Below are 17,729 nucleotides of genomic sequence, written 5' to 3'. Positions count from 1 at the left end.
ACATCCCTCACTGCTGTGTGGTGGCACAGTGAGCGGGGCTTCCCTTCCTCTGCACTCTGAATTGTTCAGCTGCATTGCTCGCCAGGCGGGTACATGGAGGTCTCTTTGTTCCGAGTTTTACAGTGGATGGTGGAGTTTCCGTCTAAATGTGGCCTCCATCCTGTGTCTTTTTTTTTAATTTTTAATTTTTTATTTTTTTGTGTTTTTTGAGACAGGGTCTCGCAATGCAGTTCAGGCTGGCCTTGAGCTCACTTTATGGCCCAGGCTGGTTTCAAACTTGCAACGATCCTCCCACCTCAACCTCCCGAGTATTGGGATTACAGACATGAGCCACCATGCCTGGCTCATCCTGTGTTTTTAAAGGATGTTGATGTCACACAGCTGGCTCAGGCAGGACGACCACAGTGAGTTTTGCACCACATAGCAAAACTGTCCCAAGAACCTAAATAACTAAACTGGGTAGAGAAAGGGGAGAAGAACTGGACTGTTACGCACATGTACAAGTTCCCTATAGGGAGTGTAATCGTTATTATTGCAAGCATGGACTAGAAGAGAAAGAATGAATGGGTGCGTGAATGAGATTGATGTGCCTCAGAGGCAGCTTTCGGGACCCTCACCGCAGAGTGCCAGGACCTCTGTGCCAGGTGGGTGCTGTGCCACCGAGTCCCACTACAGCCACAGGTGATATTTCCACACTAATTAGAATCATGTCCCCTAAACTACTTACTTATGTCGACTATGCAGTGTGGCATAGTTAGGGTTGTTATGCATGATCTTTCCCCTTACTCCACCGAAGCTCTTGTTTTTGTATGCATGACTTCATGCTTGCCAGGCAGGTGCTTATGCCACTGAGCTAAAGCCCTGGCCGTGCTAACTTTTTAATACATTTAATACATTTATATATAGATTTATATAATTTTCTATGATGATAACAACCATACATGCATATACATTTAGTTTCATAGGTTATTTCTTATGTAGTTTGGTTCTCTGTTCATGTAGCATCTAAAACAATTAAAAACATTGGCTGTCTTGGGGCAGTTGTGAGATTTTCTTTTTTTTTTTTTTTTTTTTTTTTATCGGTACCGGGGATCGAACTCACGACCGCCTGCTTGCAAGGCAGGTACTTATGCCGCTGAGCTAAATCCCCAGCCCCGAGATTTTCTTTTCATGACTGTCTTCCTAGTGTTCTTGATACAAAAGAAAGTTCTTGTTTTTCTTTATTGTTTCCAGATTCTGTATGCTGAAATTTCTCGACCAGAAGAAAGGACTTTCGCAGTGTCCTCTGTGTAAGAGCAGCATAACCAAAAGGTCTGTTATTTGGGTAATGATAGGGCTGGTCGAAGGAGCCCTTGACTGACACAGCGGGGGTCCTCCTAGCCGCTCCTCAGCAGGAAGAAGCAGGCAATGAATCATTTCCACGGCTGTTTTCCTGAAAGTTTTGCATGATATCCATGCTCCACAGGTGTTAGCAACATCATGCCTTTTCCCTGTGCGTGCACAGCCAGGCCAATCCCGCCTGGTCATCCTCAGGTGACGTCGAGGTCTTAGGGCATGGTGGCTGGAGATGCTCGCCACCTTTAGAATTGGAAGTCTCAGAGAGAGCAGGGCCACATCGCCCCGCGCCAACTGGCTACTCCTCTCCCTTCTCCTTCTCTCGTGGCATATTTTTTTTATCTATTTACCCCCACAGTGCATTTGTGTGTCACCGCCTGGTGAAATTCTGTGGTGGTCACTTTCTCTCTCAATACTGTTCCTCCAGTGCCCAGAGCTTAGCAGGTGCTCATCCACCCACCAGGATGGGTGAATTGTGTTTTCCTTCCACTCTCCTAAGTTTAAATCTCTTTGAATGTTGTCTGTCTCTTCTTCTATTTGATGGAAATCTCTACCGTGAGGGATTTGTATTTATTAAGGACTCACACTGATATACATTGGGGAGTTAGGTTTTTGGTAGACTTACATGAATGGCAGACTTAGAGAAGGAGTCCGTTCAGGCACACAGTACGCTGCAGGCAGTGTTGCATGGTTATCTATTGTGTGAGGTTGCTTGGTTCTGTGCTGTGGCTGAGCAGGAAACCTGACCGAGTATTTGTTTACATCCCTTTCCCCATTTTAGTGTCCTTCAAAAGTTGAAGGGCAAGTTGGGAATCCCTTGCTAAGCATGCTTCTCCAACAATTAATTTCAGAAGCCTGCAGGAGAGCACACGGTTCGGCCAGCTGGTTGAAGAGCTGCAGAAAACCATCCACGCTTTCGAGCTGGACTGCAGCTCGCAGGGTGAGTGTGGCCAGGCCTGACCGAGTGGTAGCCCTAAAGCCCGGATGTTTGTGGTGTTCGCCACGGTGTGGGTGAAGAGACCCGATGGCCTCGGTTAGTTCTAGCTCTGTGTCAGGGTTTGCGTTAAACCCTTGGAAGGCACAGCTTCACCACAGTCGGGAGCACTTCCCCACCGATGGTCTTCCCTGCTCTACCACCTTCCCACACAGGCCTGGGCAGCCGCGGTGGTGTCTTAGATTCCTGTTGATAGAGAGATGTATGAGTTTTGAAGTGGAAAAAAAAAGAATAGAAATAACTTTGCCAATTGTGTGTATGTTGTTTCTTAGGAATAGAATTTCCAAAGCTGGTTTTTTTAAAAGAAAAATTTTGGGTAACCTGAATACCTGTCGTAATCAGCTTAATACAACCAAGAACACATGCAGAATTTCTCTCAGTTTCTTTAAAGAAAATTGGTACATTTTTGCTAACTATGCAGTGTGTTCCCTTGTAATTCACAGTTGAAAACAGTGATAGCTTGTCAAAAAAGCAAAGTAGTTCTCCTGAACGTGTAAAGGAGGAGATTTCCATCATCCAGAGCATGGGCTACCGAAACCGTGCTAAAAGGCTTCGGCAGAGTGAGCCCGGAAGCCCTGCTGTGGTAAGGCGCTTGCGTTCCTCTGAGGACCTCTTCCATGAGTGGTGTGGTGGGGATGTGTTAGGTGTCCAGAGTCATGGTAGAGGCCACAGGCCTTCCCTTCGCTGGCCATTAGGGCTGACGTGTCTGGGTCACTGGGCTTCATAAGCATTTGGAAGTTACTCAGCTTCAAAGGTATGATTATCAGAGAAAATGCAGCTATTTATTCTGCTGTTACTCTTCTGTGAATAAATAATGGAGATTTTGAAATAATAGTTCTTGAGATATGGGCATTCACTTTTCAGAAGATGTCGGTGGACAGAATAGGAAAAAGAGAAGTTTCAGTACAATAATGTTGGGCTTTTAAATATTCAGGGCCTGGGTATGTGGCTCAGTGTTCCGAGTCCTTGCCTAGCATGTGCTAAGTTCTGTCCTTAGTGCCAACAAAAATCCCAGACATAAATATTCTCTCCTTTACTAACATTAGGAACACAGAAGCTTATTGTTGTATGTGTGTGTGTGGTTTGGGTTTGTTTGTTTGTTTTGAGAGAGGGTCTCTATTCCAGGTGCCACAACCCTCCTGCCTCAGCATCCAGAGGATGCTGTGGTTACAAGCAGGTGCCATCATGCTCTGTTCTTTTTTTGTGTGAAATGTTTTACATTGTTGTCCAGGCTGGCCTCAGACTTGAAATTTTCCTGCCCCAGCCTAGGTTGCTGATATTACAGTTGTGCAGCACTATGTTCAAATGTCAGCTTTAAAATATTTTAATATTTAAAATATTGAAAGGGCCGAGGATATAGCTCAGTGGCACAAAGCACCTGCTTGGCAAGTGCAAGGTCTTGAGTTTGATTCCCAATATCGAAAAAAGATTTCTAGAAAAAAATTATTTAAAACATAATACTCTGTTTGAAAATTCTTTAAATAACAGAGAAAAAAATTACTGAAGCCATGTGTAGCCTAGATATCTCAGGGAGTGCGTTGCCAGGCATTTTCCAAGCAGCCCTGAACTGCAGTTGACTGGTGGCTTTGCCTGTGGCCGGGAGCTCCTCTAGGGATGAAGCCCAGGGCCCTCAGTGGTGACTGCTCTTCACACTTAGCAGGAAGCTGGCCTGGGGGCCCCGCTATCTGACCTTGCCATCTCCAGGCCTCGGAAGATCCAGCAGCAAGTGCAGCCTCCAAGTAAATCTGTCTACATTGAACTGGGTAAGGACCATGGGTTCCCTAGTCCACAATTGCAGTGGCTGGGTCACTGTTACGTCTTAGCTGAGGACCTCTGTTGTCTATGCATCTGGCAAGGAGTTTTGGGAAATATAAACAATAATTTTATGGAATCTGTGGCAAGCTATAAATAATGTAAAAGATGAAGTTTCCATCTTGGAGAACTTTGCTGTGTCAAGGGAGCAAAAGAAGGAATATCTGGTTATGAGTACAGAGAAATGAACTTTGGGAAAATGGCAAGTAGCAAGAGGAAAGTCCCATGCAGAGAGAGTTAGATGAGCACCCTCGATTGGGAAAAGCAGAGCTTCTAAGACGAGCTTAATGTTGGAACACATTCCCATGATGCCTTGTCTTTTAGTGTGGGAAAGGGTAGTCACCCAGCTCCCACGTACCACCATAACACTTCCTGCTTGGCAGTGAAAATCAGAGAGATGTGGACACTGGGCCAGATCAGTCAGCGTGTAGGAGATGGGCTCACAGCTGGGCAGCTGGCTTCAGAGCCTGGGCCTTAGTCCCTTCTCTGGGCCCCCAAGGCACATGCAGCAGGTCCACTATCCTCCATGAATACTTCTAGCTAAATGAGGATCTGTTTTGCAGCAGGAATGTGTTTTTAGCTTAACCTCTGAATTCAGAAAATCACTCACTGGTCTGTTTGGGGGGGCTGGGACTGTTCTTTCAGGGTCAGATTCCTCTGAAGACTCAGTTACCAAGTCGTATCACTGCAGGTGAGGAATAAGGAGCCTTGCCCATGGGGCCAGTGTGTTTGTACTTCATTAATATTAAGGACTAACTTTTCCTTAGATTAGGATCATGGTATTAGAGAAAACTATAGAGCTCTCTTGTTCTGTACCTGTCTGTTTTATTTATTAGCAGTGTCCAAGGAATGTGGGCTAACAGTGGGACCCACACAGCTGTGCTAGCAGGTACTTTTCCTCTAGCTGAGTCTGTCGTATGTGGTGGGGACAGGGATCAGTGCAAGTACTAGAAGAGCCCACTCCCACTCTTTCTTTCCCTGTTGCCTAGCGCTGCTGCCAACGTTGTCTGTGTACATTACAGAGCAGCTGATCAGCGGGCCCCAGTTGGGTTCCTACCAGAGCGCTTTCCTTGAGAATCACCATCATTGCTGATATGAGCTGGAATGGCATTATTATCAATCAGATTTTATTTGCAAGTGGCTTCTCCCTAATCTTAGGACTGGGGGAAATTCCTGGGTGTGGGGGCCTCAGCCTGTCAGCCAGCCCAGGAGAGGCAGGGCACCCTGAGGTCACACCTTGCCTGGGCTCCACAGCAGGTTCAAGGCCAGCTGGAACTACGTACAGGATTGTTCTCCAGAAGCAGAAGGAAGTAGCTTCTAGCTGGGAAGAGGAACACAGCAGTTGGCAGAGCTGAATTCTATGCAGCCCATAGTGGGGTGTGGACCCCTTGTCCCGCTATCTTTGTTCCTGCTTTCTCCTTAAGGTGCGCGTATGAGCATTCTTCACTCTTTAAACAGGCATTTAAGCCTCGCTTTTACCCATATGTCCATAAAGTTGTGCTCTGCACTGCTGGCCTGGTTTCTGGGGCCGTATGTTCCCACTTTGACTTGAGGTTATTTAGGAGAGCGAGCAGGTGGATGTGGGCATCATCTGTTGTTCAGCTCCTGCACCTTACCTAGAGAGGCTGAATTTACCTTTGTTCATCTCACACTCCTATGAGCACGTCACTCACATCCTCCTCTCTCCCTGCAGTGTGAGGGACCAAGAAGAATTGTTATTCTTCACTCCGCAAGCTGCCAAGGCTGAAGCCGGCTCAGATTCTGCAAAGCAGAGTGATGGTGAGCCTCCCCAATAGACAGCCCAAGGAGCGGGTGGGTAGGTGCAGTCCTTGGGTTGGGTTACTCCGGAGAGCACTGGGCCTTTCTAAGTCACAGCCCTCTTGGCAGAGTTAGAGTGGGATTCTCTCAGGCTGTCACAGACAGCCTACATTTCCACGCAATGTGATGGCTGTGAGTGTAATAGGCCTGGTGAGTGTAATTATACTGGGGATTGAACTCACAACCTTGTGCTTGCCAGGCAGATACTTGTGCCACTGAGCTAAATCTCCTTCCCACTCTTTTAGTTTTTTGAGACATAGTCTCTATGCAGTTTAGGCTGGTCTTGAAATCAAGACAACCCTCCTGCCTCAGTCTCCTGAGTGCTAGGATGATAGGCATGCACCACTGTGCCCCACACCCTTCATGTTCTACTGACGTGCATGTTTCATCTTTTCCCAACTGGTTTCTGAATGCAGGGCATGTGAGTGTGTGGAGGGACATGGAGCTGTGTCTGAAGCCCAGACACTGTGCTTCAATCCTTTCCTAGAGGTGTTGTATGTGCAAAGGGAAACCTGACATGCACTTTGATTACCTTGCCTGGAAACAGTGAAATCTATGGGAAAAGGAACCACATGAAAAGAACATAAGCTACATTTTAAAAATGGGGGCTGTGAGTGGTGGCACATACGTATAATTCCAGCACGCGGGAGACTGAGGCAGGAGGATCGCTGTGAGCTTGAGGCCAGCCTGAACTGCCTAGCGAGAGCAAGCCTATCTCAATGGTGGTTTTGAAGGTAGTTTCTCTTGAAAGCTAGTGCTCGGTTCCCACTCTCAAGTTGTGGCTGTCTTTTGTCACAGTTCGGTGTTGAAGCACCTCATTAATTTGTATGTTTCCAGCTGCCTGCAAGGTTCCTGAGAAGAGCATTGCAGAAACCCACTGTCTGCAGCCCGGCTGTGTTTCAGACCCGTGTGTGGAGCTATGTGGCACCAAGACACGAGCCAGCTCGTTACCCACCAAAGACTGCACGGGTACAGAAAAGGCTGAAGCCTGTGATGAAAGCAGACAGCCTAGGCGTGCGGGCAACTGCGTTGGCGGAGGGGCTCCCAGCACAGAGAGTGCAGGGAAGCAGCATGAGCAGAACCTGCCACACTCAGAGGCTCTTGGAGAGGCCCAGGATATCTCTTGGGTCACCCTAAATAGCAGCATTCAGAAAGTGAACGAGTGGTTTTCCAGGAGTGACGACACAGTGACATCCAACCATGCCTGCGACAGGAAGTCTGAATCTGATGCTGAGGAAACCGGCGCACTCAAAGCCCCAGAAGAATCAGAGGGCTTGCCTGTCTCTTCCATGAAAATTGACTCACTGGCCAGTGATGCTCAGGGAACTGCAGCCCACGCTGGCAGGAGAGCCTGCTTCAAAAGGGCAAAGGGCAATGTACAAGATCAGGTGTTCGGGAAAACCTACAGGCGGAAGATGGGCTCCCCCAGCATGGGCCTTGCGCCTGGGAATCAAGTCATGCCCACCCTCACTACTGCAGCACCAGTGACACCAGAGCGGCCTCTCTGCAAGCAAGTAAAGCGGAGCAGGAGATCCACACCTTGCCTTCGCCCTGAGGATTTTATCAAGCAAGCTGACCTGGCAATTGCTCAAGAGACTTCTGAGAAGATACTCCCTGGAACAGGGCAGATGGCAGAGAGCAGTCAGGTGACGAATATCCCTAAAGGCAGTTGTGAGGACAACACAGAGGGAGGTGATGTTCAGAGGCAGCAGGATCCTGACTCAGAGCAGTCCCTGGAGAATGAGTCCGCTTCCAGCACCAGGGCAGAGCCCGTGAACAGCACGGGGCCGGAGCCCAGCACAAGCTGTTCACAGGCTCCCCAGGAAGACAGGCTGGGGCACAGGTCCTCAGCCAGCCGTGTGCCCCGCCCTGGCCCGCCGGATCTCACTGAGCTGCAGACTGGTAATCCTGCCAGCAGGGAGGAGACAATGGCAAAAGGCTCCCAGCAAGTGCCAGGCAGGTGCAGCAGAAAGCTGCTCATCTCAGGGCACCTGGAAACTTCCATTGGAACCAAGGAAAGTAAGAAGCCATGCGAACAGGGAAGGGAGAGACCAGCCGAGGCAGCCAACCCCACACCGAAGTCAGCCAACATGCCCAGCTCGCCTGCTAGCACTTCAAGCCCTGCTCAACTTAAAGGATTCGTCAGTCCAGGCCCACAGAAAAAGGAGGCAGAAGAGGACCCAGCAGCAGTCCAAGTGCCTGGCAGCCCCAGAGACCCCAAAGGTCCGGGGTTAGGCAGAGAAAAGGGCTTGCAAACTGTGCGGTCCACGGGGAGCACCAGCGGCTTGCTGGTCCCCGATACTGACTGCGGCTTGCAGGGCAGCACCTCCTTGCTGGTGGACATGGACCGGGGGCTGGTGTGGGGGGTGGCGCAACGGTGCATGGCTCCAAAGATGGTGGTCACAGAGCCTCAGGAGCTTCCACCTGATGCCAGAGGTTGCACAGAAGGTTCCAGGGTTCCACTGAGCCTCAAAGTGAGCCACATCCAGGAGGTGGTGAGTGACATGGAAGACAGTGAGCTGGACACTCAGTATCTGCAGGACACGTTCCAGGCTTCCAGGCGTAGGTCATTTGCTCTGTTTTCAAATTTAGGAAACCCGGAGAAGGGGCCCACAAAGGCCCCTGCCTGCTCCGAGTCCCTGAAGAAACAAAGCCCAGGAGTCACGGAGTGTGAGCAAATGGAAGGTGTGGACAGGCAGGGCAGAGCCGTACGTACAGGGTCTGGGGCCCCACGCAGCGTCCACTGGGCCTCACAGCTCTGCCCATCAGCTCAGGCTGGAGGCAACGAAACTGAGCCCCTGGCCACCGACACACTTGGAATCCCTCGAAACCCGCATCAGGAGCCGTCAGTGTCTGCTGTCGGGAAGGCCCGTTCTACATCACCCGAGGAGGAGGAGAGTGGGAGCCAGAGCATCCTCCAGGGCACGCCCAGCCCCGGGCACCACGCTCCACAGGAAGCTGGCTTGGGCTTGGGCTCGGGCTCGGGCTCGGGCTCGGGCTCGGGCTCCGGTCCTAACGAAGTGGGCTCCAGCGGCGGGCATGGCCCAGCAGCCCTCGGGAGACCCAGGGCGCCCGAGCTGGATGTGGTGCTCAGGTCAGGGCTGCTGCAGCCTGAGACCTGCAGGCAGGGTCTGCCCGGGGACCACTGCCAGCAACCAGAAGCACAGAAGCCCGGGGCAAGTGCAGCCTTATCCCCGGCTGCCTGCACAGGTTTCCCTCCTGGTCCCATCGTGGAGAACGTGGCACTGCCTGTGGGAAGGAGTCCTGCTTCTCAGGTCTGTTCCGAGACGCCCGATGACCTGTTAGATGAGGACAGAAGGGACGATACCAGCTTCGCTGAGGATGACGTGAAGGAAACGTCTGCTGTTTTTGGCAGAGGTGTCCAGAGAAGACAGTTGAGCAGGAGCCCCAGCCCTCTGACCCGTAGGGCTTTGGCCCAGGGTCACCGAAGAAGGGCACAGAAGCTGGAGTTCTCACAGGAGAACGTGTCCAGCGAAGATGAAGAGCTCCCCTGTTTCCAGCACCTGCTGTTCACGAAGGGCACCAGGACTCCCCAGTCCACCAGGCCCAGCACTCTTGCGATGGAGCATGTGTTCAAAGGAACAGAAGGGAGCGTGATGGAGCACGTGTTCAAAGGAACAGAAGGGAGCGTGAGGTCGATGCAGACCAGCTCCTGTGACTGCACTCTCGAGCCAGCAGCCCTGGTGGTAGCAGCAAAGGCATCCCCAGAACCCCAGCTAGACGGGGACATCAGATGCTCAGGCAGTTTGTTTTCGTCCCAGTGTAGCGCCCCAGAGGACTCTGCCGCCAACACAGACTCACAGGACCCCTTCCTGATGTCGCACCCCCCTGCCGAGCTCGTGGGGCATTGCTCTAGGAGCCAGGGGGTCATCCTGAGTCACAGGGACGCGGTTTTTGATGATGAAGATGGGGAGGCTGGCCTTGAAGGAGACAGTCACCGCACAGGGCGGAGCACGCGGTCACACTCAGGTATCGGAGCTAGGCTCCTGTGTCTGCCCCTATAAGTCATGGAACTGGGCCTGTGGCCTGTGCCCCACGGGAGCACCATCACTGCTGCTTCACCTTCCTCCTCCGTGAGTCAGCTGCCAGCAGCTGCTGGAGTGCTGCCTCCATCGGAGGTGTTAGCGGCTGGCTGCCCATGCACATGCCTCTGGTCTGCAGGGCTGGGGTCTCAAGGGAAACCCCAGCACCCCAGAGAAGAGAGTTGGGTGACTGCATAGTGCTCCCTGGCCACGCCTACACCAGGGCCTCTGTTGCCGTTGCAGATGAGGCAGCGTCTGGGTATGAGAGCGAGACGAACCACTCAGACGCCTGTTCGGGGCTGTCCTCGCAAAGCAGCATCCTGACCACCCAGGTAGGAGCGTGTCTGTGCGTGCGTGACATCCTCAGTGGGTCCTGTGACATTCTTCCATCTGTGAATGTCTTCCCCTCCCACTGCTGATGTGACAAGTTGGGTTGTAAGCTCCATACGCTGCCCTTTGTGTCATCCAGCTCTAGATATCACTCTGCTCACCGAACCACGGAGTCAGGAGCTTGTCGGGTAACCCTAGCCCTAGCCCTCACCCTCACTGCCCACCTGTCCTACAGCAGAAACAGATGATAGTGCCATTGTGTCAGGCAGGGGACATGGGCTGGGTACAGTGGTGCATGCCTGTGACCCCAGCAGCTGGGAAAGCTGAGGCAAGAGGATCAGAACTAAGGCCTGCTTGGTCACACGAGCAGGGCCTGTCCCAGCCTCAGATGCAGCCACTAACGTGGAACAGGATGGTGCTGGTGTGGTAAATGCTTGCCAGGTACTCCGAGTACATGGCCAAGTTTGCCCTTTGCTTTTTCCTACCTCAGGATGCATGGTCACCAATCTAGACAAGATGATGGGGAATGTTTTTCCCATAAGTGGGCCAGAGCTGCACCACTGAGCTGACCTCCCCACTAAAATACCCGATTGGAAAGGGCATCACAGTAAAGCAAGTTTGTGGGAGAAGTGGATGCCATTTGCCTATTCCAAAGATACTGGGAAACCCTTTTGGGGCGGGGATTCGCACGGGGGTGGTGGTCTGAAGGGTGGTAGTGGGGACTTGTGACTCTGCGTGGTGACCTCCATCCCATGCTAAAATTAATCATCATGGCAGACTTTAGCTGCAGGGCATGTTTATCACAGTGTGACTTGTTTTGCAGCAGAAGGACACCATCCAGGACAACCTCCTGAGGCTGCAGCAGGAGATGGCCCACCTGGAAGCCGTGCTGGAGCAGCATGGGAGCCCACACTCAGACAGCTCCGCCTCTGTTGTGCCTGACTCCTGCCCCTCTGAGCAGCTGCCAGCCCTGGGACCACACGTGCTGGGCAGAGGTTTGTATGTGACCTCGAGTTGGGACCCTGTGCTCAGTGCTTCCCTCCCTGCACCCTCTGCACCTTCTGCACCATGACTGCCTGATCTCTGATCAGCTCTTATTTACTGAGCCACTATGCAGGCATTTGGGAGCCTCGGTTCTAATCCCAGTTTATGGCTAGTGCACCATTCAGGGGAGCTAGGGTGACCATCAGGGCACCCTCTGACTGAGTGAGGATGCCATGGGCAGTCCCCTGAGGCCGGCAGTGCAGTTCTCATGCTGAGTAGCTGGGGTCACTTGGGTGACTGGCAGCCACTAAGCTGCTGTAGAAAGCCGTGAAAGACAGAAAACCTCAGGGCTGGGGGTGAGCCCGGCGGCACAAGCACCTGCTTGGCAAGCGCAAGACTGAGAGTTCGAGCACTGCTACCTGGCTCCTTGAAGCACTTTTCTCCGGTCAGAGCAGTGTGTGTCCTGATGTATAGGAAGGTGTCTACTTCGGGAGCTGAACTTAAGGTTTTTAATGGAGGGACGGAACATTAGGCAAGGTTGGTTTTTTTGTTTCTCTGTGGTTTTTTTTAAAAAGTTTTTTTAATTTTTGCTTTCTGAGGCAGGGTCTCAGTACAAAGTGCAGGCCGCCCTTGAGCTCACTCTGTACCTAAGGCAGGTGTCTTGGAGTCCCTGCCCCCGCCTCCCAAGGGCTGGGATTGCAGGTATGTGCCTCCAAGCCCAGCACTGGCAAGTCTTTAAAAGGGGCAAACACTGGGCCTGTTAGAACATTCCTGGCATCCTAGCACAGAAGAGGCTGAAACAAGAGGGTTATCACAAACCTGACAATATCCTGTCTGGAAGAAAAAATTTTAGATTTAAAAAATAAATAGAGGCAAAATGTGTAGACCTGTAAAAGGCTGGCTGTGTGGTGACACACACCTGTGATCCCCACAGCCCGGGGCTGAGACAGGATCACAAGTTTGGATTGCAGAAGGGCTGGAGATACGGCTCAGTGCAGAGGCCCTGGGGCCAGGTCCAGCAGTGAGGCAGAGGACCTGCAGCCCCAGAGTGCTTGGCAAGAGTGCCTCAGAGCCCATGCCAGCCTGTGTTAGCATCCGTTCTCCAGGGAGGCACAAAGCCTCTGGAACTTTCCAGAACCCCAAGTCTGTCCATACCTTATTCCCAAGTGTGTGTGCCCCCAATTCTCGTGTTGAGGGTAGAACAGTGGCTCACACAGGAAGAGCTGGAAACCCCGTTGCTATGACCTCATGCCAGATTATTTCTTAAATGCTTTCTTTGTAACAACGTCTTCGCTTAGTTCAGCCCCACACAGGAAGGCCCAAGTCCATCCCCAGTGCAGCTCTGTTCTCTGAAAACAGATGGCATCGGTACAGAAGCATGAGATAGCCTGCCACTGTGGCTGTGCACATCTGCAGCCGTCTTGTCCCATAGTGGGGTGTCATTGTGCTGCATTTCTGAGATGTTCTGAGTACTGGTCAGTCCCAGCCCAGGGCTGGAGCCCTCTCCTCCTTGGCAGGGAAGTTTCTCCATCCTGGGAGAGGGCTTTCTGTCCATCTCAATCCCCCTCCATGTGAGGGGTGGGGCCCAGGGCCTGGCACGTGCTAAGCAAGTACTTGATTACAGGGCTATGTTTCTGGCCTTTATTTTATTTTATATTTTATTTTTTGGTACTGGGGATTGAACTCATAATCTCACACTTGCCAGGCAGGTGCTTATGCCACTGAGCTAAATCCCAGGCCCTCGGGCCTTTATTTTATGTCAAGATAGTATCTTGCTAAACTTCCCATGTCAGCAGCCCAGATTTTTTATCTTCCTGCCTTAGCTTTTTGAAGAGCTGGGATTATAGGTCCACACTACCACATGCAGCTAAGATCCAGACTTCTTCAAGGCAGTGACAGGGTCAGGTGGTGGTGTACACCTGTAATCCAGCGACAGGGAGACTGGGGCAGGAGGTTCGCCACAAGGGCAAGGCAGTAAAACTCTGCCAAAGAAAAAGGAAAAGAAAAGAAGAAATTGATGCCAGGCCTGCTCCTTGGCGCAGGTGTCCCTGCTTGTCTGAGGGTCGTTCCCAAGCCTGCTTAGTGTCTGGCTGCAGGTGTGTGTGTTCACTCCCTCTCCACAAGGGAGCACTTTCACACCAGATCCTCACGATCTCCTTGGGTCTCCTGTCCTCAGAAACAGGAGCCCACAGAGCAGCCAGACTTCTCAGACCCGCTGAGCCATTCTGCCCCAGGATACATTCTGGCCCCGGAGTGCTTGTTGAAAATGTCTGGGCTCCTTGCTAGGAATCATAAACCCATGGGGCAGGTGGGTTCTGTGCTATTCAAAGGTGGATGCATTATTGTTCCCTGAGTGTGCTTAACTTCCTCCCCAGGGGTTTATTCTTGATTCTTCCTGTACTTTTTGCACCAAGTTTGCAGTGAATTTACTAAGCCTTCGGCCCAGCTAGTGTGACCTACCTGAGAGGCACTCGGTGCCTTAACGTGTTAAGACATGCACTGGCCGGGGCCTTCAGTCTATTGTGCTGGGCTGGGCTGAGGCTTCCCTGACTCCTCCGCCCAGACAAGCAGGCATTGAATCCCGCCCAGGCTGGGCTTGCTGTGCAGGGACAGCAGGGAAGCTTAGGGAAGGAGCCGGTGACCAACGCTTTTCTCATGGGTTTTATTTTGTTTCCTGCTCTGTTTACAGGCACTGAGGTTTGAGCCAGGGCCTGACGCACATTCCAGCTCCAGTGCCGGAAGGATTTTAATAGCTGGACTTGTGCAGAAGTTTTCACTCCTTTCCTTCAGCCTCTAGTGATTAGTACTGCCTGGTGTCATTCTTTGGAAGCTGGGTGTTTCCCTTTGTCAGTTGTCATTCAGTGTTTGGGGAAGGTCGACACTAGATTTGGGCCAGCCCTGCTGTTGCAGCTGGTAGCTTGGGGCAGAGTTGTGTTCCTAGAAACTCCAGGCCTGAGAAAGGTGAGCATAAAGGAAACAAAATAATGCGTTTGCAGATTAGCTCAGGAAATTGATCAAGCCTTTCCCCGGCTAACCACTGTCTTAAAAAAGAGCCTAGTTAATACAACTTTTTGTTTCAATTTTCCTCCTCAGTTTATGGATTTTAGCGTTTCTAATAAAACCTCAAAATGAATTATAGTCATCAGTGACTTCGTAATGTACAGAAGATATTTGTAATTGCTAATTTGTTTTTGCTGTGAGGACATTTCTTCCTGAAAGACAATAGCAGATGTATTTGGAGGGATTAATAAATAAAAGGAGGTGTGCTGGTGCCGGCCACTCCTGGCCTGTGGCAAGAGGATGGCTGGTCGAGCCCAGGCTGGGTCCCTGCACACTCAAGCCCCTCCCTAGGTTTAATCCTCACTGCTCCAAAACTAAATCAGTTGGCGAAATAAAAGCATGCCGCCATGCCAGCACCATGCCTCACATTTGTCCCCTCCTGGTGCCACTTGACCATTAGTTACTGTCTTGGTTACTTTCTCATTGCTGAGAAAAAAATACCTAACACCCACAAGTTAAGACAGGAAAGGTTCACTTAGCTCACAGTGTGGAGAAGTTTCCGTCCACTATCAGCTGACTCTGCTGCAGGGTGATGGGGCAGAGGGGCATCACGGAGGAGAGTGGTCCGTGTGCCCAGGAGGTAGCAGTCCCCTCTGCTCCTGGTGTCTTATCCCAGCTACATGCAGAATGTGGTAGGTGCCGATGGCTGCCTTTACAAATCAGTGTCCCTGGCACCGGAGCATCACGTACCTGCAATCGCAGCACTCCGAGAGGCTGAGACACAGGGGTCACAAGCTGCAGCACAGCCTGGCCACTTGGATTTGGTGAGAGCCTGTCTGAAAATAAAAAGGCAGGGGATGTGGCTCTTGGTTCAGTCCCCAGGACCACCACCAAAAAAAGAAGTCCGTACCCTCACGTGCACGCTCCCCACCAGGACAAGAAGTAAAGCCACTATCCCTGTTTTCTTCTCATTCATTAAAGCAGGATTAGCCTCAGAGGGAAGTAACAAACACCTTGTGGGCCACAGCCCCAAGGCCCTTTCTGCTGACAAGCACCCTGCGTCTCCACACTGTCCCACCCATGAAGACGAGGAGCCAGGAGCCAAAAGGTACGAAAGTCAGGTTGTGGCCACTAAAGTGATGTTTTTCCGAAGGCAGCCTCTGGTGATTTTTTCTGCCCTACTTGCCACAGTGTTTGTGGCACCGGCATCCTGACTCCAGTGGCTGTGGGACACACCCTTTGTTTATGGGCTGGGATTTGGATTTGATATGAAACACAGCTTCTTTGTGTTGTGCTTTCTTTTGTTTTGTTTGACACAGGGTCCCGCTATGGAGCCCAGCTGGCCTTTAATTTATGGTGCTATTCTGCCTCAACTTCGAGTGCTGGGATCACAGGCTGCCCCCCAGCGCTTGGCTAAGAATAGATGGCGCTTTTATGTTCAGAAGCACTCAGAGCCCTGGGGATCACACATCTTACCAGTCCAGAAAGGGACCCATGCTGCGTATATGTGGTTTTTAAAATTTATATTTTGGAAGTGATGGCAGGTTGTCAGTAACTAACCACTCCATCTTTTCCAAGCCCTTAAAGTTTAGAACCAGGGATATATTTCTGAGGCTGATATATTTCTGAACCTACTGGCCTTGTCTTTGCTACAAGGTGAAATGATCTGCGGGCACTGAACACCTCACTGGTGAGCTTTAACCAAGTGAGCTGGCTGCCCATTCATTTGTGGACTGAGAGCTGGGCCTGGGGGTGCACGCCCATCATCCCAGCCCGAACTGCATAGTGAGATCCTGACCCAAAAAAAACCAGACAAAATATTCCTGATCCCTTCTTCCTGCCTCAGGCACTGAGAGGTTTCTATCCCAGGAGCTGCACGTGGATGCACTTCCGCCCTGTGCTAGGCAGTTGGAGATAGCAGTGCAGGTCTAGCTCAGCTTCCATCCATGAAGCCCCGTGCCAGCCCATAGTAAGAACCGGGTGATTATTTCAGTGCATTCATCTGTGAGCCCCTTTAAACCTGTTGATAATCATCTCCCCCCCCCCATCAAATCTAGGGTGTGTGGGAATTAAACCCAGGGCCTTATGCATCTAAACACATCTCCTACCACTGAGCTCAGTCTTAATAAAATCCTTATTTTGTAAAGTCCTAACTGCCTGGCAGAGGAGCACTGCTGGGTGGGCCCAGATGCTTCTGTAACAAGATTTAGGAGTTGGCTCCCCCCTGTGCTGAGGATCTGGCCCTGGCTCCTGTGCTCTAGGTGCCCACTCCTCTCCTGAGGCTCAGTTGGCTATTGTTTACAGAATAAAGTTAGGTATGGAAAAGGCAAGGAAGTGGGGTGAGTCTGTGGGTTCTACCAAAGTCAGGTCAAGAGGATGAGTGTGGAGACCTCAGTATGAACCCACTTTCTGCCTTTGTAAGAGGCCAGACTCTTATGCGTCCACCTGGACTCGGGCAGGACAGTGCGTGGAGTTTGAGTGGCAGCAGTGACCAAGTGAGAGCTCCTGAAGAGCTCAGAGATGGCCTGTGCTGGCGATGGGGGCCGTGGTCAGGGAGCCCTGCTCTGTGGTGGCCTCATGGTCTGGGGGTCTGGGCTGCCATGTGGGCTTCTGCAGCAGGGGCTCTTTGCCTCTGAATGCCTTGCCCTGGAGCAGGGTGTAGGTCATTTTCTGGCAGGTGGTGACAGTGTCCCTCCCCTTGGCTCTCCAGGGCATCCCCTCCCGGGTCTTCCGTGGCCAATGGCAGGTGGTCTGTGCGCAGCCAGCCCAGGAGGCTGCAGGACAGAGGCCGCCCGGCTCCGGAGCAGCTGGCTGAGGCTGTGTGTGTTGAGGAGGGACTGGGAGTGTTGGGGCCGCACAGTCCAATGGCACCAGCATGTCTGCCACGTCAGAAGCCAGGTACTGTTCCCTCTAACAGAAAATTGGCTTTTATTCTGCCACAAGTTCACTAAGATAATCTGTTCCTCAGCTTCCAGTGGACAGCTCTGTTGTGGGTGCTTCTGTTATATTTAAGCCTGTGTTTTAAAACTTTTGAATGTTGCCGGGTACTTTGGAGGCTGAGACAGGAAGATCCCTGTGAGTTTGTGCCCTGCATGTGCTACATAGTGAGACTGTCTTAAAACAAAAAACCAAAAACTTGAGTGTCCATCTAAGTTTCCTTGAAAATTGTTACAGCTCTTCATGTTTCTCTGTTTTGGGAAAGCTTTGCTATGTTCTAAATGTTGTACTTCAACTGTTAAGAAAAGTGTTTGAAGCCCTAGAATAAAGTTTTAGGCCTGTCATTTGTTGAAAAAGGAGTCAGTTCCAAAGTAAATCCATATCTTCAGTAAAGTTACTGTATTTTATACCTCCTAAGTCACTTCTGACAAATGGCATATTTTATGACTTGTAAATCAGACTTTTTGAGGAGACCG

General features: G+C 51.2%; 1 protein-coding gene across 6 annotated transcripts in view; it reads left to right on the top strand.

Moving 5' to 3' along the window:
* Brca1 (BRCA1 DNA repair associated) overlaps positions 1 to 17,729 on the top strand; it is a 43,407-nt gene that overhangs the window by 12,579 nt on the left and 13,099 nt on the right. The window contains exons 5-15 of one of the 6 annotated variants that reach the window (XM_063251651.1): positions 1,234 to 1,311; positions 2,187 to 2,275; positions 2,773 to 2,912; positions 3,990 to 4,092; positions 4,787 to 4,832; positions 5,835 to 5,920; positions 6,797 to 9,949; positions 10,246 to 10,334; positions 11,159 to 11,327; positions 15,298 to 15,424; positions 17,027 to 17,214. In XM_063251651.1, coding sequence (XP_063107721.1) covers positions 1,234 to 1,311; positions 2,187 to 2,275; positions 2,773 to 2,912; positions 3,990 to 4,092; positions 4,787 to 4,832; positions 5,835 to 5,920; positions 6,797 to 9,949; positions 10,246 to 10,334; positions 11,159 to 11,327; positions 15,298 to 15,424; positions 17,027 to 17,214 — 4,268 coding nt within the window. Of the gene's footprint in view, positions 1 to 1,233; positions 1,312 to 2,186; positions 2,276 to 2,772; positions 2,913 to 3,986; positions 4,093 to 4,786; positions 4,833 to 5,834; positions 5,921 to 6,796; positions 9,950 to 10,245; positions 10,335 to 11,155; positions 11,328 to 15,297; positions 15,425 to 17,026; positions 17,215 to 17,729 lie in introns of all 6 variants that reach the window. The other 5 variants (XM_023563945.2, XM_013149698.3, XM_063251650.1 and 2 more) reach the window with 5 other exon arrangements.

This window comes from Cavia porcellus, unplaced genomic scaffold (assembly GCF_034190915.1).
Source record: "Cavia porcellus strain 051 isolate PalLab524CR breed Dunkin Hartley unplaced genomic scaffold, mCavPor4.1 scaffold_6, whole genome shotgun sequence".
In the NCBI taxonomy this organism is placed as follows: Eukaryota; Metazoa; Chordata; class Mammalia; order Rodentia; family Caviidae; genus Cavia; species Cavia porcellus.
The sequence above is the reverse complement of the archived record's forward strand: the minus strand, read 5'-3'. Positions and strand labels throughout refer to the sequence as shown.